At 40.3% G+C, this 22,990-nt stretch overlaps 1 protein-coding gene across 17 annotated transcripts in view; it reads right to left on the bottom strand.

Annotated features, from left to right (window-relative positions):
- Positions 1 to 22,990, bottom strand: part of LOC140732271 (sickle tail protein) — a 634,545-nt gene that overhangs the window by 100,565 nt on the left and 510,990 nt on the right. For 15 of the 17 annotated variants that reach the window (XM_073054676.1, XM_073054677.1, XM_073054678.1 and 12 more), the window contains one exon: positions 20,926 to 21,019. In XM_073054676.1, the coding sequence (XP_072910777.1) occupies positions 20,926 to 21,019 (94 nt within the window). The other 2 variants (XM_073054675.1, XM_073054674.1) reach the window with 2 other exon arrangements.

Below are 22,990 nucleotides of genomic sequence, written 5' to 3'. Positions count from 1 at the left end.
TTTGTATACAGTCCCTATGGAATGCATGGTGTCCTCTGTAAGGAGTTTGTATACTGTCCCTATGGAATGCATGGTGTCCTCTGTAAGGAGTTTGTATACCCTCTCCATGGAATGCATGGTGTCCTCTGTAAGGAGTTTGTATACCCTCTCCATGGAATGCATGGTGTCCTCTGTAAGGAGTTTGTATACCCTCTCCATGGAATGCATGGTGTCCTCCGTAACGAGTTTGTATACAGTCCCTATGGAATGCATGGTGTCCTCCGTAAGGAGTTTGTATACAGTCCCTATGGAATGCATGGTGTCCTCCGTAAGGAGTTTGTATACCCTCTCCATGGAATGCATGGTGTCCTCCGTAAGGAGTTTGTATACCCTCTCCATGGAATGCATGGTGTCCTCCGTAAGGAGTTTGTATACAGTCCCTATGGAATGCATGGTGTCCTCTGTAAGGAGTTTGTATACCCTCTCCATGGAATGCATGGTGTACTCCGTAAGGAGTTTGTATACCCTCTCCATGGAATGCATGGTGTCCTCCGTAAGGAGTTTGTATACCCTCTCCATGGAATGCATGGTGTCCTCCGTAAGGAGTTTGTATACAGTCCCTATGGAATGCATGGTGTCCTCTGTAAGGAGTTTGTCTACCCTCCCTATCGAATGCAATGCATGGGTTTTCCCACAGTCCAAAGACATCTCAGTTAGTAGATTAATTACTCATTATAAATCGTCCTGTGATTAGGCTGGGGTTGAATCAGGGGTTGCTGGCCAATGCAGCTCAAAGGCCAGAAGGACTATTATCTCTGTATCTCTAAAGAAATAAAGTTTATTTAAAGATCTTTTTCAGTGATTTAAAATGTTGCAATTTAATATTCTTTCTTTTTAATTGTTAAATTCATTTTTATCAATTTACAAAATAGTTTTGTAACTTACTGAGAATGATTGATGATGAATTCCCCCAAGACCTGATTCTCTGTATCTCAAAGGTGAAAATGCAGTTTGGAAGGTAACAAATATACCCTGACAACTTGAGGAAGGATTGTGTGAGAAAATATTGAATTACAGATCTGCAATTGGAAAATTGCTAGAGTCTATGATTAATGAACTGGTACCAGGTCACTTAGAAACTAATCACAGGATTGGACAGAGTCTACATCAAAAGACAAATCTGTTCGGAGTTTTGTAAAATTGTAACTACCAGAATAAGGGGGAAAACAATTAGCTATTTGGAAGATGTTTGTAGGACAGTACTAAACAAAGTTAAATTGGATGGGGTTGAGTGTTTTCTGGGCCTTTACATATCGGTGTGGTTTGGGGATTGGCAGAATGAAGAGATCATCTTTGGGGTGAAAGCTAGTGAGTAGTGAAATGCCACACAGCTCAGTGTTGAGACACCAGCTCTCCACAGTCTGTAAATGTAATCCACATTTGCTGATGATTTTGAGTGCCAGGGAGGTTTGCAACGAGGAAGCAAAAAGGGTCATAATGAGGCTAAGTAAAGGGTGAGGACATGACAGAGGAATGCAATGTGAGGATATGTTAATTTATCCTCTTTGATAGAAAAATTAAAAGTTTAATTTTAAGTAATGCCGAATCATACTGAAATGTGTCCTTGCACACAGATAGCCAAACATTTATGAAGGCAAAGCAACACACACAAAATGCTGGTGGAACGCAGCAGGCCAGGCAGCATCTAATAGGAAGAAGTACAGTCGACGTTTCAGGCCGAAACCTTTCGTGCTGAATTTCCAGCATCTGCAGATTTCCTCGTGTTTGCGTTTAGGAAGGAAAAAGTATTCTTATTCTAAGTGCTCGAAGTAAAATTGTCTAGAGTGATCAGAAGACGGCAAAAGGGTGTACAAGTCTAGTGTCATTACCTAAGGAAGGACGTTAATGCAATAGGTGTGTCATAAAGATTCACCAGATTGATTTCTGGATTTATCCTACGAAGAGAAATTACATGGATTGGGCCTGAACTTTTGAGAATTTAGAAGAGACAAGATGACCTCAATGGAACATATCAAATTCTTACAATACCTGGCAGTGTTCTCACTGCCTGGAGTGCAGAGAACAAGGAGTCATAGTTACCAGCAGTCAGGACTTAGATGAGAAGAAATTTCTTAATCCAGAGGGTTATGAACTTTCAAATTCCATACCTGAGACATGGATAGAGTTTTAAATATTAGGGGATATTTTGTTCCTTTCTGCACCTTGTGATACATCAGGCGGCAACCTTGCCGTTTATTTAGCATCTATCTTATTGTTCCCCTAGGCCAAATTTTTCCCAACCCGACATGAATTAAAAGTGTAGAAGGAGCTGGACGGATTTGAACCTGGGACTACTAACCTCAAAGTCCCGTGTTGATGCCACTACACCACCGGTCGACTGATATTAGGGGAAATTGAGGGAATCTTCATGAAGGGAAAAGATCGGCTGAGACCTTCCACATTGGCGGAGCAGACACAAGGAGCCAAACAGCCAAGCTCATTTCTATTTCTTATTAGCTTCTAAATATTTCAGAAATCTGGAAAGATTCTAAGGTTTGATAGTTGGAAGAGACTGGATTGCCAAGTTGTCAAACCTTTGTCTGCAGTTTTGTGGGGTGGAGCCTCCTGCCTCATAATGTGTCACCACAAAGAACCTCAGCATTACGATCTTGGACCAATTACTAATGGCTCAGGAGAAGATAAACTTGCACTTACCTCAAAGTCACACTTGGGTGACTCACAGATGGCAGTAAATGCAAACCTTCTGCTTGCGTCCAACCTTCTCATAAGGCAAAGGTTAACTTAAATGATATTTGCACTTTCCAGTACACACCATTCTTTCGATTTCAAAACAAGTTTGATGACTAAGTGGAGCATCAGGAAAGTTTCTTCATTGGTGCACTCTCAAGGAAGCCAGGGATTCCAAGAAGGCCAAACTGAGGCTGAAGCTAAGATGGTGAAAGTTTGGAGGCCCAGTGTGGGAGCTAGACATTTTAGAAGAAATTTCAAACAGGAGAAGTGGATTTTGGCAAAGATTTTGTTTCGCCAAAAGGAGAAATCTTGGCAACAGTTGACAGAGGGAGACGGTAAGATGACAAGAACCCATCCAAGGGGTGGTGGTAAAACAGTCACCTGTGCACCACAGAATCTATGGCAGCCCAAAGTCCTGAACTAATGAATTTAAAGAGCTTGACGCTCAAATTCTCAAAACACCTTGACCATCTGAACCATGAGATAAACATTTAACTGTGAGGAAGAAATCTCAATAGAGCTTAACAGAACTTCTGCACTGACTCTCAACGTTAAATGATTGATGTTGCTTATGTTGGATGAAAACACAACTCATCATCTGATTGCAAACATATGAACTACCCATTTGTAATGGATTTCCATTCTCAGCATCAAGAACGTTCCACAGCAGTAAAAATATACGGAAAGGAAGAGATCACAAGGCTCAGTCAACTTGAACAGTCAGCATTTCAAAACATCCATCAGAATTTTAAGTGAAGTTTCTCACAATGTTGCCCTTGACGTGGGTGAAACCTGTAAAAATGAAAATGAGAGAAAGGAAACTGACTCAATACGTAAAGGGAAAGTGTACGTGACACTTGTGTGAGGGAATGAGGGAGAGACGGCAGAATGAGGGTGAGAGGGAAGGGGAGGGGTCAGACGGAGTATAAGGATACGAACAGGGTGAGAGTGAGAGTAGTTTAGGAAAAAGGTGAGAGTATGCACAGAGAGACAGAGGGAAATTACAGGGTGATATTGAGAGAGAATGCAGAGGGAAGGAGACAAAGCGAGTCTGTGTGTGTAACAGCAGAGAAAACTGTTCAGAAAGGGCCGAAATGGTCGAGAAAGAAGGCAGAGAAAGGGGTGGAAGGGTAGAGGGAACGTGGGTGGGGGGGGGGGGGTTTGCTCTGTATTTATGGTTTTTCCAATGCCCTCGCTGCAGGACAACAGGGTTCACCAGCCATACCCAGACTGGCAGAAGACACTACAGGCATACTGTGAGGTTTTGAAAATCCTATCTAGGTTTGTCACCGTGCAGCTACACTAACACAACTAATATCTTTTGGTGCTACTGAGTGAGCAATTCTAATTGGGCATCTTCCTTAAAGGAAGCTGGGTCCAACCAATGCAACTACACAGCATTAGAACCCCCTTACTCCATTTAACAGACTTTCTTATCCCCAACAGTCTTTTACACTGGGTGTAAAAAAAGCAAACATTATCATAGACCCTAATTTACTCCATTTTCCATCATAAATATCATCAGAAATATGGCCTTCAGAATCCTCAGACTGTGATGTGGTGCATTCAAGGTCCAATTGCTGTTATTGGACCAACAAAACCACTACGTGGATCCTGGGCCACTGGCAAGCTGGCAGGTGGAATCTACAAGAAACATTTCTGCAAACTGGTAAAACATATTCAAGACTCTGAAAGGATAATTTTGAACAAGGAAGCATTCAGAGAGCTGGCAGTATTGCCCTGGGAAAAAATGGCCAACGGTGGTGGAAGGGTTTTCACATTTCCAACAGTTTCATCTTTGTTTCAAATACAGAAAGATACTCTAATCTGGCATCTTTGGGACCTGACTGGTAACACTCTAGGAATTGCCCCCCACCCCCATCATCTTACTCTGACCAGAAATACTTTTCTTTTTAAGTATAGGTACTGCCCAGTCAAGTTGGGTTTCTGAGAACAGTTGGTTGAGATCACAAACTTAAACTAGTAGATTCATAGCAAGTGAGTACAGATCTCAGACCTTAATTAGAATTAATTGATTAATATAGACCGGTACTATAGATTCAAAACAATACTGGACCATGGGAGATGTCCACAGAATGCCAGCCTAGAATGTTTCAACCTGCACTAACTACATCACATTTTAATCATACTATAACTTTGCATACTGTTGGATCCAGCCAGCAACACAGTGCAAATCTTTTCCTGAGATTACTTGACCTAACCCGAGCTGGGACAAACATATTAAAAACTCTCAAGGTTCATCGCAGGAATGTTCAATAAAATTTAACAAAAAGCACTTTAAGGGCACAGTATGGGCCAAGAAGAAAGACCTTACAAAGGGATTTAGAAGAGGCAAGTAAAATGTTTAGAGAAAAATATTCCAGAGCTTAGGACCTTAGCAGCTGGAGGTACACCGCCTACACTGGAGCAATTCAAAAGGTAATTATAAAAGGCTACTCTCTAATGAAGCAAGAGAAAAAAACTAACTCTATCAAAAGGGAAACATTATTTCAATTATGATGTTATAAAAATAAGAGTGCATGGGTTTGTGAGAGGAAGGAGTTTTCTGAAGCCCAAGTTTATTTTAAAACTGGAATGCGCTGTCAAAGAAGGTGGTGGAATCAGATACAATTACAAGCTTTAAGAGGCATTTGGACAGGCACTTATTTAGGCAAGGCATGGAATGATGTGGTTCTAATGCGGGAACGTGGGATGGGCGCAGCTGGTCGGAAAGGCTCAGCATGGATATAGAGCTATGAAGCACTACAGCACAGAAACAGGCCCTTCATAGTGAACTGTTATTATGCCCCGTCCCATTGACCTGCACCTAGACCATAGCCCTCCATACCCCATCCATCATGTGCTTATTCAAACATCTCTTGCAATGTTATATGTTGCAATCCAACCTGCTGGTAACTCATTCAGTACACTCACACCACCCTCTGCATGAAGATCATCTCATTCAGATTCCCCTTAAACGTTTCACCTTTCACCATTAACCTATGACCTCTAGTTCTAGTCTCACCTAACCTCAGGAAAAAGCCTGCTTGCATTTACCCTCCTTATAGCCCGCATTATTTTGTATGCCTCTATCAAACCTCCCCTCATCGTCCTTGGTGAACCAGAAGACCTGTTTCTGTGCTGTATTACACCAATCTTCAAAAAATTATCATCAAATTGAAATTTGGGTTCTGAATAGTTCTCTGGAATGCCAAGAAAACATCAAATAGTTTTTGCTGTTTATAAAAAGAGAGATAATTCCTGATTTTCACCTACTAGCCCAGTCTCACCCCTGCATCTCACTTCTATATACTGGCTATTTTCCCTCTACACCTTGATGCAGGGTTATTGACCAAAACACTGACCGTCCTTTTGTCTCCACACATGCTCCTGAATTATGGAATTTTTACAGTATCTGCTCTTTGATCCAGCTTTTTGCTGCAGATCCCAGCATCTAAGTGTCTGTATAATTACTGAGCAGACAGTAATTCACACCACATTTCCACTTTGCATTCTAGCACTTGCTCGGCAATAGAGCTACGGAGAACCAGCAGTTTAGACACAAGTGGATACAGGCTCTGTCTCATAATTTACTGTTCTATTACTTTACAATACTCTGCTTTGCTAATATTTTGGAAGCACTTATGGAAAGGTGTTATTGAACGAGATGTATCAATGCAGTGTACTAAATGTGAGAGTGTCAACTTCCCAGTGGTGAAATGTGCAAGTACCCAACATTTCTTTTAATGAATTTTTAAAAAAATATATAAATACCAAATGGTAGTCAAATACTGATACTCTGAGATCATATACTTACTGTATTTCGGAATGCTCTTATTCAAATTTGTTGATAGCTTGTTTCTGAAAATTTCTGAAGAAACATTTGGAAAATACTTAACTATGTAAATGTAATTTTGGATCAAAATGTTATGGTTAATTGCTCCAACAACGCTTTCCCATTTTCCTCTACTGAATTTCAATGGTACTTGCCAGTAAAGTGTTAACGACGGTTTGATCTAAGTACACTTGAAGTATGGACTCTGTTGTCCTGCTTCCTCATCACCACCCTGAAACAATACTGGGTGTATAAATGATATTTGCCTCCTAAAATCAGGGTTATGAAAGTCAAATGGAGTGTCTTGTTTGCTGTTAAATAAGTAAGAATGCAAACTTAGCATAGACCAAAATTCAGTTTTAACATTTTCTGAGTTAAAATGATTTTGCAATGCATCACCTATCAGCCGCATTCAAAATTACAATAGTTTTTTTAAAAACTCTTCAAGTAAACTCTTTACTGAGGCACTCATCATAAACACACACAACATAAAACCATATTGTTTAAATAAAATTTCCCGGTGGTGTATTTGGAACTCTGGCATATGGGTTGCTAAGCAGGTTCGGTTTGGTTAAATATTTGAGCACTCAAGAAAAACAGAGTTTTTCATTAATGCATTCATTTTGAGTCGAGAGTAATTTTAAGAATTTACGCACTTGGTGTGACTTTCTGCATGTCAGGAATGAATGTTGGAAACTTAAGGGCGTGCTCACTGATTTTCTATCCATTAAAAATAATGGCAAATCCCTGCTGCAGGAGCACTAATTTGTAAACATAACCTCTAAAGTTTTCTGTAATAGGAACACACCCAAGTTCAGTAAAATTTATGATAGCTTTGAACAAATGTTGAGAGAGAGAAAAGCCAGTACAGAACCTTGTGTTGCCATGAAACAAATATACCTGCAAAATAATCGTAACAATCGGCAAGTGCTTGAACAGGCTCATCAGCTGCACTTTTCAAAAGTTAATTAGCATAAGAGGCAGTGCCACACAAATTCCAATGAGCAGAAATTCACTACACCAGAAAACGTTCAGCATGGCTAACCCTTCCTTATAATAAACACAGTATAATGATTTGAAGTGAATTGATTTGGCATTTTGAAGTTACATAATGAGCAGATTTCAAGTGTCAAAGTCAAAGTGAATTTATTGTCGAAGTACATACATCCCCGGCAAGGATATGAAAGCATCAGGATAACCCATTTCTTATTTTTTTAAATCATGGCACTCAATACATCGAGTGCTTGCTTGATATCTGCCTTTGGCAGTACGTAAGCTGTGGTCAGGATCATGGCAGAGGACTCTCTTGGGAAATAGGATGGTCAGCACTTAACCATTAGGTGTTCCAGGTCAGAATAAGAATGAGACAAGACCACTATGTCAGAGCACCATGATGTGTTTATCATGAATCAGACACTGCCATCTCTGCCCTTTCCTGATGCTGACATCAGGAATTGAGAATTCCTCAGGCTGCAGCACTGTGAGCCATGTATCAGTGAAAAATGGAATGTAACAATCTCTCATTTGATACAGCAACATTACCCCTAGATCCTCTATTCTTTTTCCTCCAATATGGCTGCATATTGGCCAGGAGGATGCGAGGAAGTGGCGATCGATGGTCATGTTCCACATTGCTTCTGCCTGAAATCCACCCTGGTGACTTTGCTTTCAATGACGATTCCGGGTGCTATGCCTGCATTCCTGAATCCTTCAGATTCACCAAGAGATCCTGAGACCACTTGTGCATTACCCCCATGCCACCAGCTGATCAACATTAACCCACTCCACCGCTACATACACATCACCTAGGGTCACCTTATGTACACACAATCAGTCAATTAATCTAACAGTTACTTGTACATTGTGCTTCATAGGATTGTTTATATATTAAAATATATTTATATATTTATATTTATTGTGCTTTTTTGTTAGTTACATAGAAAATGCAGTGCAGGTAAACAATAAGTGCAAGATCATAATGAGGTAGGCTGTGAGGTCAAAAGCCCTTTTTATCATACTAGGGAACCATTTAATAGTTCCGTACAGTGAGGTAGAAACAGTCCTTGAGCCGGGTGGTGTGTGCTTTCAGGCTTTTGTATCTTCTGCATCCACACTAATAGTACTGATACCATACTTGGAGGTATCACCTGATCACCTGGATATGTGAAAGATTTCACTTCCACTACCTTAGGCAATCACCTTTTAGAGTGAAAATATTTCTCCTCAGATCCTCTCCAAACATTCCCCTAAAATAGTGTCCAGTAGTTTTTGATGCCTCTTTCAGTGGAGAAAGTTTCATGCTAACTTTTTAGTCTTTGCCTTGCATAACTTTGTAAATGTCAATTAGGTCTCCCCACCCTCAGCCTCCTCCACTCAAGGAAACAATCTCAGCATATTCAGTCTATCAGCAGAACTGAACCATTCCATCCCAGACAAAATCCTGTCAACTTCCCTCTGCACCATCTCCAGTGCAATCATCTCCTGCACACAGTTCTCCAACTATTAAGGCTGCAACAGTACTTTTATGCTCTTATTGTCTATGTCCTGGTTAATGAAGGCTAGTATTTCATATGCTTTCTTCACCAACTTATCAACCTGCGCCACAAACTTCCTTCCAGGCTTCTTGAACTTGTACATCTGAATTCTGTTCTTCATTCTTCACTAGGGTCCTACCCATACTAGTCCTCCAAAGTGCAACGCCTCAGACTTACCATAGAACCATAGAACACTACAGCACAGTACAGGCCCTTCAGCCCTCCATGTTCTGCCGACCCATATAATCCTTTAAAAAAAGTACTAAACCCACACAACCCCATAACCCGCTATTTTTCTTTCATCCATGTGCCTGTCCAAGAGGCTCTTAAAATACCCCTAATGTTTTAGACTCCACCACCATCCCTGGCAAGTCATTCCAGACACTCACAACCCTCTGTGTAAAAAACTTAACCCTGATGTCTCCCATAAACTTCCCTCCCTTAATTTTGAACATATGCGCTCTGGTGTTTGCCATTGGTGCCTTGGGAAACAGGTACTGACTATCCACCCTATTTATACTTGTCAGGACTAAACTCCTCCTGCCATTGTTCTGCCTATTTTGCCAACCAATTCACAACTTTCTGCTAACTAATCTAACTTTCTAACCAATTTTCCAACTTACACTAGGTCCCTGGACTCTTGAAACTTTGGACAAGACATCCATGTTGCATCTAGTCAAATGCCTTACTGATGTTTATGTACAGTATATCAACCACACTACCCTCACCAACATACCCCCCTTATCCCAAGTTTCCAAGGAATTTTATATGAATATGCTGCATTGGAAGATGGAATATTCAACTGATTTACAGTTCCTTGCAAGAATATTCAGCCCCCAACCCTTTGTTAACATAAATGAGTATTATGACCAGGGATTTTGAGTCGTGGTTTTTATTGCTGATTAGGTTTTCATCCAGGATCTTTCTGTATTTAGCAGCATTCATTTTCCCATCAATCCTGACCTGATTTCCAGTCCCTGCTGCTGTAAAGCACCCTCAAAGCATGAAGATATCTCCACCATACTTTACAGTAGGGATGGTGTTACCTGGCTGATGCACGGTTATTAGATTTATACCACATGTAGCACTTAATTTTGAAGCCAGAAAGTTCCACTTTAGTCTCATCCGACCACCGGACCTTCTGCATCTTTACAGTATCTTCTAAGTGATGCTTTACAAAGTTTTGATGGGCAAGAACATGCCCTTTTTTTTAAAGCTAGGGCTTCTTCCTTGCCACTCTTCCATAAATACCCTTTTTGTGCAAGACCTTAGAAATTGTGGAGCCATGAACTTCATTCCAGTTGCAGGCCCTGATGTCTGCAGCTCACTCAGAGTGACTGTTGGCATCACAGGAGCCTCTCTTACAAGTACTATTCTTCTCTGGCAAATAAGTTTAGAAGGGTGGCCTGACCTAGACAGTGTGGCTGAGGTTTTATAATTTTTTCCAGATCTTCTCGATGGACTGAACTGAGCTCCGAGGCATGTTCAGAGCCTTTGAGATGGTCTTTGTCCCCTTCCCCAGATTTGTGTTTCTCTTTTATCATTTCACTGACTTCTCTTCCACGCTCGTGTCTTCATTTTGGTTTGGTCTGCTGAAAATCTACAATACTGTTGGACGTTACGGAGAGAGGGGGTATAGGCACGCTATTCTGTGCAAGTCCAGAATGCCAAATTTATTAAAATTAGATCATATAGTCCATTTGTTGTTATAAAAGCCCTTCAAAAGCAAATTTCTTTTGGGATAAAGTATTCCACCAGTTGCAATGAGTTTCTTACAAACTAATCTCTTTCTTGGATGTGAATGGTTGCATTGTGATTGCCCTAATAAGTGAGAAGTCAGATTCCAAATATTTGTGCATATGCATAGACCATAAAACCATATGACAGAGGAGCAGAATTAGGTTATTCAGCCCATTGATTCTGCACCACTATTCCATTCTGGCAAATTTATTATCCTTCCCAACCCCATTCTCCTGCCTTCTTCCCGTAACTTTTGATGCCCTGACTAATCAAGAACCTATCAACTTGCGCTTTAAATATTCCCAGTGACATGGCTTTCACAGTTGTCACTGTCAATGAATTTCACAGATTCATTACCCTCCGGCTAAAGAAATTCCTGCTTATTACTGTTCTAAATCAAGGTTGCAGTTTTCAGAGGGTGTGGCCTCTGGCCCGAGACTCACCCACTATAGGAAACTTCCTGATAGATAGATAGATACTTTATTCATCCCCATGGGGAAATTCAACTTTTTTTCCAATGTCCCATACACTTGTTGTAGCAAAACTAATTACATACAATACTTAACTCAGTAAAAAAATATGATATGCATCTAAATCACCGTCTCAAAAAGCATTAATAATAGCTTTTTAAAAGTTCTTAAGTCCTGGCGGTAGAATTGTAAAGCCTAATGGCATTGGGGAGTATTGACCTCTTCATCCTGTCTGAGGAGCATTGCATCGATAGTAACCTGTCACTGAAACTGCTTCTCTGTCTCTGGATGGTGCTATGTAGAGGATGTTCAGAGTTATCCATAATTGACCGTAGCCTACTCAGCGCCCTTCGCTCAAAATCCATTCTGAGCGGCCTTTCAACGTACAATAGGTTTCAAAGAGACTTCCCCCTCATTCTTCTAAACTTGAGCGAGTACAGGCCTGCAGCATCAAACTCTTCCCATGTGTTAATTTCCATATGTTTCATTCTCAGAATCATTCACATGAACTTCCTCTGGTCCTTCTCCTATATCAGCACATCTTTTCTTAGATAAATGGCCCAAGCTACTCACAATACCCCAAAGGCAGTCTGACCAATGACTTATAAAGCCTTAGCACTACATCCTTGTTCTTATATTCTAGTTCTCTTGAAATGAATTTTAACATTGTATTTGCCTTCCTTACCAACTGACTCAATAACCAAATTAACCTTTAGGGAATCCTGCACGAGGACTCCCAAGTCCCTTTGCACCTCTGATTTTTGTATTTCCTCCCCATTTAGACAATAGTCTACACCTTTAGTCCTCCTATCAAAGTACACGACCATACACTTGAGCTACATTGTATTCCATCTGCCACTTCTTTGTCCATTCTCCAAATCTGTCCAATTCCTTCTGCATAGTTCCTGCTTCCTCAACACCACCTGCCCCATCTACCTATCGTTGTAAATGTTTTATGATACAACGATAGGTAGATGGGGCAGGTAGTATGGAGGAAGCAGGAACTATGCAGAAGGAATTGGACAGATTTGGAGAATAGGCAAAGAAGAGCATAAGAAATAGGAGGAGGAGTAGGCCATCTGGCCTGTTGAGCCTGCTCCGCCATTCAATAAGATCATGGCTGATTTGGTAATGGACTCTTCTCCACCTACCTGCCATTTCCCCATAACCCTTAATTCCCCTACTATGCAAAAATCTCTCCAACCTTTTCTTAAATATATTTACTGTGGTAGCCTCCACTGCTTCATTAGGCAAAGAATTCCACAGATTCACTACTCTCTGGGAAAAGCAGTTCCTCCTCATCTCCATCCTAAATCTACTCCCTTGAATCTTGAGGCTATGTCCTTAGTTCTAGGGCAAACTGTAAACATGGTCACAAAGCCATCAATTCTGTCATTCAAATCGTTGACATATAACATGAAAGCAAGTGGTCCTAAAACCAACCCCTGCAGAACACCACTGGTCACTGGCAGCCAGCCAGAAAATGTCCTCTATATTCCCACTGTCTGCCTTTGCCAATCACCCAATTTTCTACCTTAGGTTATTACTTTGTTAAGCAGCCTCATGTGCAGCACCTTGTCAAAGGCCTTCTGAAAATCCAAGTTAACAACAACCACTATATCTCCTTTGTCTCTGCTACCTGTAATTTCCTAAGAGTTCCAACAGATTTGCCTTTAAGAAAACAATATCAGCTTTGGCCTACTTTATCATGTGCCTCCAAGTACCCCAAAACCTCATCCTTACTAATGGACTCCAACATTTTCCCAACCTCTGAAGTCAGGCCACTGGCAGTTAAATTCCGTCTCCCCCTTTTAAAGAGTGGAGTAACATTTGCAATTTTCGGCCCTATGGAACCATTCCAGAACTCAGAACCTAGTGATTCTTGAAAGATCATTACCAATGCTTCCACAATCTCTTCAGCTTCTTCTTTCAGAACCCTTGGGTGTAGTCCATCTGGTCCATGTGACTTATCTATTGCCTTCCTTCTGACCCTTCACCTTTCCAAGCACCTTCTCCTTAGTAATTGCAACTAACTCACTTCTGTCCCCAACATGGCCACTTTTCTGGCACACTGATAGTGCTTTCCCCAGTGAAGACTGATACCAAATACTCACTAAGTCTGACCACCATACCTTTGTCCCCCATAACTACCTTTCCATTGCCATTTGCTAGCAGTCCGATATCCACTCGCGCCTCTATTTTAGTCTTTATATACCTTAAAATCTTTATGTATCCTCTTTAATTAATGGTTAGATTACTTCATATTTCATCTTTTTCTCTCATTATGGCTTTTTAGTCGTCTTCTGTTGGTTTTTTGAAAGCATCCCAATCTTCCAACTTCCCACTAATTTTTGCTATATTACATGCCCTCTTTTTTTCTTTCATGCTGTCTTTGATTTCCCTTGTCAGCCATGGTTGCCACATCCTTCCTTTAGAATACTTCTTCATCTTTAGGATGTATCTGCCTGTCCTTTCAATACAATGTGTATCCTTGAATGTTAAGCTCTCAACTATGATCTTCTTTCAGTCATGAACCAGTGATGCACAAGTCATACCTGCTAATCTCTAATTGTGTTACGAGATCAACTACCTTATTCCATATACTGCGTGCATTCAAATACTGTATAACACCTTCAGTCCTGTATCATCACCCTTTTCGATTCTGCTGCCACACTACACTTCAAGTCATCCCACTGACTGCCATTTTACCCTATTATCTGCTGGTGCTTCCTCATAGACTCACTACACACTGTATCTACTTGAATACCAACTGCTCCATTCTTAGTTCGATCATTCCAGTTCCCAACCCCCTGCCAATTTATTTTAAACCCTCACCAACAACTGTAGCAAACCTGCTGCAAGGATATTGATCCCTCCCAAGTTCAAGTGTTACCCACCATTTTTGTACATGTCATGCCTTCCCCAGAACTCTTACCATTGACGGTCCCAAGCCCAACCGTGAAAGGAGGAGGGTTGAGTATAGGTTTAGCAACCACATCCCATAAAAATCCAGTACTGCAGAAAGACTTGAAAGACTGGCCCAGGACAGAGGTCTCTAGTGAGCTCTTCTTGATGGCCTACACCCCACTACCCGTAATGGGCTCAAGGAAACATCTTCCCCAGAAGAGTTCCCAGTGATACAGAAATCTGAAACCCTTCACAAGCACAAGCACCTCAGCTACACAATCATCTACCAAGTCATCCTATTCATACTCTCATTAGCACGTGGCACAGGCAGCAATCCAGAAATTACTGCCCTGCAGGTCCTGCTTTTCCGTTTTCTACCTAACTCCCTAAGATATTTTCTTCAGGACCTCCCTCCTTTTCTTATCTATGTCATTGGTACCAATGTACACGACAATTTCTGGCTGTTCATCTTTCCCCCACCCCCACTCCGAGAATGCTGCGGCCCCAATCAGAGACATTTCTGACCCTGGCACCCGGAAGGCAACATACTATCCGGAAGTCTCTTTCACACCCACAGAATCTGCAGTTTGTTTCTCTGACTATAGAATCCCCTATCTTACTGCATTCCTCTGTTACCCAACCTCCCAGAGACCTGAGTGCTGTGCTTTCCCCTGCTCTGTCATCCCCAACAGTAACCAATTCAGTATACCTGTTGTTGTGGTTAATGGCCTCAAGGGTATTCTGCACTGGCTGCCTTTCCTCTTCCTGACAGTCACACAGTTCTAAACCTTGGGTGTAACTAACTCCCTGCATATCCTGTCTTATCAACTCATCAGCCTCCTGAATGATCTGGCGTTCATCCACCTCCAGCTCCAACTCCTTAACACAGTCTGCTAGAAGCTGCAGTTGGATGCACGTATAGTTGTCAGGGTCTCCGCAGGTCAGTACAGAGAAAAACTTGGAGATGCTCACCTGCCCACTAGGCTGTTAGAATCTGGGACTGTTACAGTACCGGAGGCAGCCAATCACCTGTACGTCTCCATAAATAAAATGAAGTGAGGCAATTTATGCTTAAGGACAACCATTAACAGATTTTATTAAATTCCAAAACCTGAACACAAAAATGCGCAAAAAAATTAATTATGTAATTACGTCATTACATCAGACCAGGCTCTTTAAGTGAAGCACCAACTCAATGTCAGTGGTTGTGAATTATGTATGTTTCCACCAATTACGGTACCCTACAAACCCATAAGTTCCTTTTGTTACACGAATCTAGCTGGTCTTATGCTTTGGCTTTTTCCCCCATGACTCTGCTTTATTTTGCTTTCTGTATGGACTGAATTTATTGCAAATTTTCAGTATCTGCTGCCCCTCTAACGTAGTTAAAATGCATTTGGGCAATTTAACATTCTGGGCAATTATGTAAAGTAATATTCATTGTTATCCTCAGATGTTTCCCTGGCCAAAAGTTTTATTGAGTTATATTAACATCCACCAAGACTATACTCCTATAACGAAAGTAATTAGAGTCTGACTGAAAGGCCGTTGCAGACATTGTAAAGAGACTCAGACAGAATTCCATTGCAGCAATACAGTATAATCTAAGGCCACAGGTATGTGCCCTTCAGAAAAAAACTACATCATTATACTTTGCTTAATTCAGCAAATACATGGAGCTTTTCCCCTCAACGTGGCTGTGGATTTTGTCTGGGAAGAACTAGTGATGTCCTGCTGCGTCAAGTTTGTAGCGAATTAGAGCCAAAAAAAAGTTAAGCTTCCTTATTTATTACCCAAAACTTGTGAATATTTTTGATCAAATCAGTGCACTGCAATCAAAGGTGGTTCTGTTAGAGCAAAAGCTTGCACCAGTTTACTAAATTCCAAAGCAGTTGAACATTAACACAGAAGCCTGAATACCAGAGTGATTGCAAGAGGTAGATTCCAGGCATTTAATGTGGCATTTCTGAAACTGCACATTGCTCCCTCAATCTTTCTTCCAAATGTAAGTTATAGATATCTTTTTACCTAAAACTGGTCAAGGTGATCAAATAGATTATGCAATCATTAACAACTTGAAGACCATTTCAAGATCAAGATTCAGCGTATACTTCAGGATTGAAATTAGCTAATGAAATTCCCCTTTTAGGGGAAAAAAGTTTCAAATTATGAGGGTAGGTGTAGGTGGGAGAAAGTGAAGAAGAGTGAGAGGGAAAGAGGGAACATTAACATGGGCCACAAATATGTACACTATTTTTATCATGATAACATGATATACATGCAGAGTGGGGATTGCTTAATTTCCATTTATATCTCATCTTCAACTCTTCACAGCATTTAATAAAATTGATTGTCAAGCACATTCATGGAAAAAGTCTTTGAAAGACATTAACACAAAGGTTGCCTAGAATAATCAATAATGCCCTACCAGGCTTTGGTTCAGATTGTGCCTTCCTAACTCTGTTTGGTTAAATGCTTTCCTTGTTCTCAAAGCTTTAAGGATGTGTGGCTCAACAACAAAAACTGTATAACCCAACACTTCCATTAAATGCTTGCATAACAACAGATATTCACTGGAGCAAATGAAATACTGCCCCACATGGAATAATTTTAAGTACAAAGCATGACCAATAAAGTTCTACAAATTTCACCTTTACAAATGGAATTTGCTTAACTTGCAGAGTCACTGTGCAATAAAGGGCAGAGCATTAAAAGCAGCTGGGCTTGGGAGCTTTGGTGAGAAGTGGGGTGAAATGTGACAGCAACATAAAGCATACCATTAACGATGAAAAAAATCTTTCTTTGGATGGGGGTTGCTGAGTAAGTACAAGCACTGATCTCATACTCCCACATCCATTTCCAGTGAAGGTAATTGAAACATATTGTTTTAGGATGGATTTGGTTGGGAGCGGTGGGGGAAGGAGAATAAAGTAACAAACAAATTGGAGAGTACATCACAGCCTAGTATGGAAATACCAATGTCCTTGAATGGAAAATTCTAGAGAACATAGTGGATGTGGCACAGTCCATCACAGGTAAAGCCCTCCTCACCATTCAGCACACTTATACAAAGCATTGCCGCAGGAAAGCAGTATCCATCATCAGGGACACCCAGCACCCAGGACATGCTCTCATCTTTCTGCTGCTGCCAGGAAGAAGGCACAGGAGCTTCAGGACTCACACCACCAGGTTCTGGAACTGTTTTTACCCCTCAACCATCATGCTTCTTCAACCAAAGGGGATAACATCACTTCACTTCACTTGCTCCATCATTGAAATGTTCCCACAATCTATGGACTCGCCTTCAAGGACTCTTCATCCATCATCTTAATATTTATTGCTTATTTATTTATTATTATTTCTTTCATTTTGTATTTGCACAGATTGCACACTGGTTGAACACCCGAGATGGTGTGATCTTTCATTCATTCTATTATGGCTATTATTCTATTATTGAGTAATCCCACAAAAAAAAATTTCGGGGTTGTATATGGTGACATAGACAAGGGGTGATTGATAAGTTCATGGCCCAAGGTAGAAGGAGTCAATTTTAGAAAACCTGGCACATTCATTTTTCAACATAGTCCCTTCCCACATTTACACAATTAGTCCATCAGTCGTGGAGCATACGGATCTTGGACCTCCAGAAACTGTCCACAGCAGGGGTGATTGATAAGTTTGTGGCCTAAGGTAGTAGGAAGCATACTCTCCACATCCACTCCATCTGTGTCCTCTGGTCCTAATGTACACTGGAGGTACCTAATAAAGGCATGTTCATGGTCTTTAGCTGCTGTTGCCCAACCACTTCAAGGTTTGACATGTTGTGCATTCAAAGACGCACTTTTGCACACCACTGCTTTGAGTTACTGTTGCCTTCCTGTCAACTTGAACCAGTCTGGCCACTTTCCTCTGACCTCTTGCTCACAGAACTGCTACTCACTGGATGTGTTTTGTTCTTTTTCACACCATTCTCTGTAAACTTTAGCGGTTTTGGGTGTAAATCCCGGGAGATCAGCAGTTTCTAAGATACTCAAACCACCCCATCCGGCACCAATAATCATTCCACCATCAAAGTCCTTAGATCACATTTCTTCCCATTGTGATGTTTGGTCTGAACAACAACTGAACCCCTTGACCATGTCAGTATGTTTTTATGCATTGAGTAGCTGCCACATGATTGGCTGATTAGATATTTGCACCTAACAAATGGCCATTGAGTGTACATACAGAGCTACAAAACAGGGAAGGGACTGGGAGACAGAAGCCATCCCTACTCTGTGATGGCATAGCCTGAATCTGATTTTTGTCTTAAAAATAGAAGCATAGTGACAGGTTTGAAAATAACCCTGGCCAGGCAGGATTACATTTTTTGACCTTCGACAATGACTCAACAAATCTATCAAATGCACAGGAGACCCACAGAGGCGAGGGAGGTTTTAGCTTTGATCTGAGCTGAGCCAGTGGAACCTCTCCACTACAATTCAGTTCAGTACCACCTCATAGTGTTACAGTTTATTTAATTATGTTCATAAGAACCATATTTCATTGTATTACTCTGTTTTGGACATCAATAAATATGAGTAATCAGGAACACATTTTGCAATGCAAAGCGGAAAAAAAACAAGAATACATGACAACACTGCTGATAAACCTGTGGTGGTTGTTTAAGGGAGGAACTGGGTTTAATGGTGATCTCCAGTGTTTGAACAGCTGGTTAAGTTTCAATGGCAAGACCCAGGCTTGAATGACGCCCCGCCAGGGAAATCAATACTGAGATTCAGAACAAATGATAGTCACATCAGAGAAGCACCTGAGTTAAACCTTTGCTTCTGCTCTTAAGTGTTTGTGACAGCAGAAATTTGAAAGTCGTCCCAGCAGGGGACTGGGCGAAGCAAGTGCAGAAGACAAAAGAGGGAGAGACATTAATCTCGTCATTTTAACACCTAGGTTTACCAATACAGAATTCCTGTCAACACCACAAAATTTTAGATAAATTGGGCCCTCACTCAATGCTCGGCAGAGAGCAGCGACATCACAGCAAACCAGAACGCTTTCACTTTCTCATTCAGTGTGTTGTGAATGAAAGTTCATCCATCAATTCCGTATATAACCCTTTAATTCTATATTCTTTCTGCCATTTGTTCAAATGTCACTGCTCACCAACAATCGTTCACTATTTCTTACAGAGCTACAAATCGACAGCAAAACAACCTTTTCTGTTTATGTCTGAGTTATTGGTTCATATCTCGTTGCTAGAAAACTGCATACCTCCTTGGAACACCAGACGACAGAATTGATTATTGGAGAAGCAATTTAGAAGAAATTACATTAAACCAGATCAGAGATCTTCATGCCAACTATAATTTATTTTCAGGTCACAGTGACTTCCTATGCAGTTTCTGAGAAAATCTGCCTTATCACTGTGCCTGCCCGAACACAGAATGCAATTTAACTACACTTATTTAACTTCCCCACCCCTTGGACACAACACTTAACAGCCCTCGTTAGCAACAACTCGGTGTAAGTTTATAACCATACGTACCTTCACCAACCGACATCTGACTAAATCTTCATTTTAAATAGACTGCAGATGTTTGTTTTAAAGCATTTGTTCTCTCAGAGCAGGCGGCGTATGAGTAGGTTCCAAAAATACATTCTGGAATGTTCCTTCAGGAAAACACTGATCTAGGCTGAGGAGAGTATGCAGAAAACTCACCTCTGAGGCTGGACAATGGAAGCACTTCACTGCTGCTTATCGCAAAAGCAAACAAACACAGAGGAGGGAGGAATGATGTGATTACAGCCTGGAAAGAGCTGCAAGACCACACCTAAAAATCATTTAAAAACACAGCCAACCAGCTCTGACTGCTCCACATGTTTCTATCTGGCAAGAAGTACCAATGCAAGCCGTATCTGAGAACACAAGAGCATTTGTGAACTCAATACATATTGATGTAATCACTTTGGATTTTAATGGAAAGAAAACCTGTGTGGACTGCTGCTGGGTGTACTAAAGGAACCTTCAATCACAGTACAATCACCAAGAACAATGTAGTGACTCATCCTCAACTGAGTTTTAGTAGGCATTCCTTTTTGAAATAGTGAAACTGCTAACTGCGCATTTTAACACAATTATGACATTGCTGCATTTAGCTGAGTTCCCACATAGTTTAGACTAAACACAACAAATTAACAGAATTCAGCAAGGCTAAATAACACACCCCAGCTGCTATTACACTACGTTGCATCTTAGGTGGCATTGCATCCCATAAACAACTTACTGAAACTTCACCAACTTGACAGGTATATGTAGTAAAAATAATCCCGTGAAATCAGTATTCACTTATAAAGGCAAAAATAAGTTTTAAAACTGTACTGCCTCTGTACAATAGCTCCCTAGTTATTTTTTAGTTATACAACCCAGTGAGTTACTCACAAAAGACCTGCTATCATTATCACAAAAGTGGAACCATGTGCTGAGGGACTGATTTACACACTATCTGCAGGATGGAGAAAGATCAAAGGCACAAGGTACATTTTTACATTGTTCAGTCAGCCATTTACACATAGATTAATTTTTGTGTAAGTCCACAGCCAATTAAAGGATCATACTGCCATCATTTGATCAGTTAAATGTTGAACTTAAGATAACAAGTATTTCAAATACACATACATACATATACAATCTTATATGCACATTTGTACTTACTCTTACATCTCCATTTAAAGTCCTTGAATGGTTTAAAGAGATATGAGCAGGATCCTTGTGGTAAACCTTCAACAGTGCGCGGTCTTGAATGTTCCTAGAATCAAACACATCACTTATTACAGAAAAGACAACAGCACAATTTCTACTTTTTTCTCTGATGACATACAAGATCAGAACCTCAAAGATGATACAACCATTCTGTCACAAAGATAACTTACCACCAGAAAAGGTTTTATTACATATCAATAATTCCATACCCATGAAAACTCAATTCAAACTAATTTTTCACCCAATCAATTGTGTAATCTAATTAGTTTTACTTGATGCCAATGCCTACAATAAGCAGACCACAATTATTGGCAGGCAGTTAATAAGCAAGACAAATAAAACACTTAGCAGTAATTGGGTGACATAAACTATTGCTTACATCAACACAAACCTGTGAAACTTCTGAGACTTCCACAACCTAATAATGTGAAGCAGCACCAGAATATTGTTAAAATTCCAGCAGGAGAAAGCACATGAAGCTCCTGAATTTTGACTGCAGAGGGACAGCTAATCTGACACAGTGCCAGAGTGACACTGTATCTCGATTGCATTGAGTGAATCCGCCAATTAAGGAAATTGGAAGAAAACATACAAAATGTATATTTTTAATATTTTAAGAAGCACCCTGTGTAAAAAAGAATTAAATTTAAGAGAGAATGATGGTTGGAAGTGCAATTTTGTGCATCCCCCAACATCGCACAATGCTACAGTTGTCTAGTCTCTTCACTGCTGTGCTCAAGCAAACATCAATCTGAGGCTGCTACACACACAATCCTATTAAAAGTCACACCACACAGATTCAAGGTCCCATATTCACACATTAACAACATTGCCATTACATTGAGAATTACTACAAAATTAAATATTTGAGAGACAAGGAACTACTATCAAATACACAATAGTTACAAAAGAAGTCACATTTTGTCAAAATGACTAATTTTCCTCACAGACAATGATGTTCACATTCTGTACCATGAAAAGAACATTATAAGTAACAATGTTTCATACTAACCATAAAGTTGGAAAATGTCTTGTTTGGTATTCTGGTATAAAGCATTCACCAGATCTTGAAACTTATCCACTGTTTGGAAACAGCCTCGTTATTCTACATGTAATTACTAATTACATACGAGCGCTTCTATTTTAAACAGCAACCCAAAAGCATTTTAGTTGCATTTAAATTCACCAGATTTGCCTCAGCCAACACTAGCAATCATCTGGGAACTTCCTTTAAGAATCTGTCTTAAAGACAAACCTCCATCTATACCTCCATCTACTTTAACCACGGTGCCTGATTTGAACTTATAAGCAAGTGAATCCCTGATTTAAAAAAAGTGGGTTTAAAACATCCACAATGATCACTTAGTAAGTAAATTAACTGCAAAATTATAGGTTTAGCTTGAACATTCCTCCTTAAGCAAAAATGTTGAATTAGAGGATTGCTGTCAATTATCTTCCAGTCAGTAGTTACCTACACTAAAGCTCTAGTCAAAAACCCAATTCTACAAAGTACATCAAAAACACAAACACAACCACATCCTGGTACAGAATCAAAGGCAGATGCCCCTTTTGAAATATTGTTATGGAATAGACAAAATAATTCCATAAAACTCCTAACAAAAATTGTGGTAAATGGAAGTATTAAGGGCTGAATAAAAGCCTTCTTCAAACCTTGCAGGCAGAAGTGCAACTGCATGACATGAGCTATCTGCTATTGACTGTCCCACGCCCAACCATCAAGAAGTGGTTGCCCCATTTCAAAGCATATACAGTATGTCATGCGATGAATATTCATGAAAGTGGGTATGCGCAGCTGATATCCCTTATTTATAGGATAATCAATGAATCAAATATGTCTTTATATCTGGTAGTTTCATGCTCATTATTATTGAGGCTAGTTTAGAATTATAAATCAGGCTATAGCTGTGAAATACTGAACAAGTCTAAAATAATTTGTACAACAATAAAGCTACTTAAGTCCGCAGTAAAAGAAAGCTTCTAATTCAGCTACCTTCAG

The sequence above is a fragment of the Hemitrygon akajei genome, chromosome 8 (assembly GCF_048418815.1).
Source record: "Hemitrygon akajei chromosome 8, sHemAka1.3, whole genome shotgun sequence".
Classification (NCBI taxonomy): Eukaryota; Metazoa; Chordata; class Chondrichthyes; order Myliobatiformes; family Dasyatidae; genus Hemitrygon; species Hemitrygon akajei.
The sequence above is the reverse complement of the archived record's forward strand: the minus strand, read 5'-3'. Positions and strand labels throughout refer to the sequence as shown.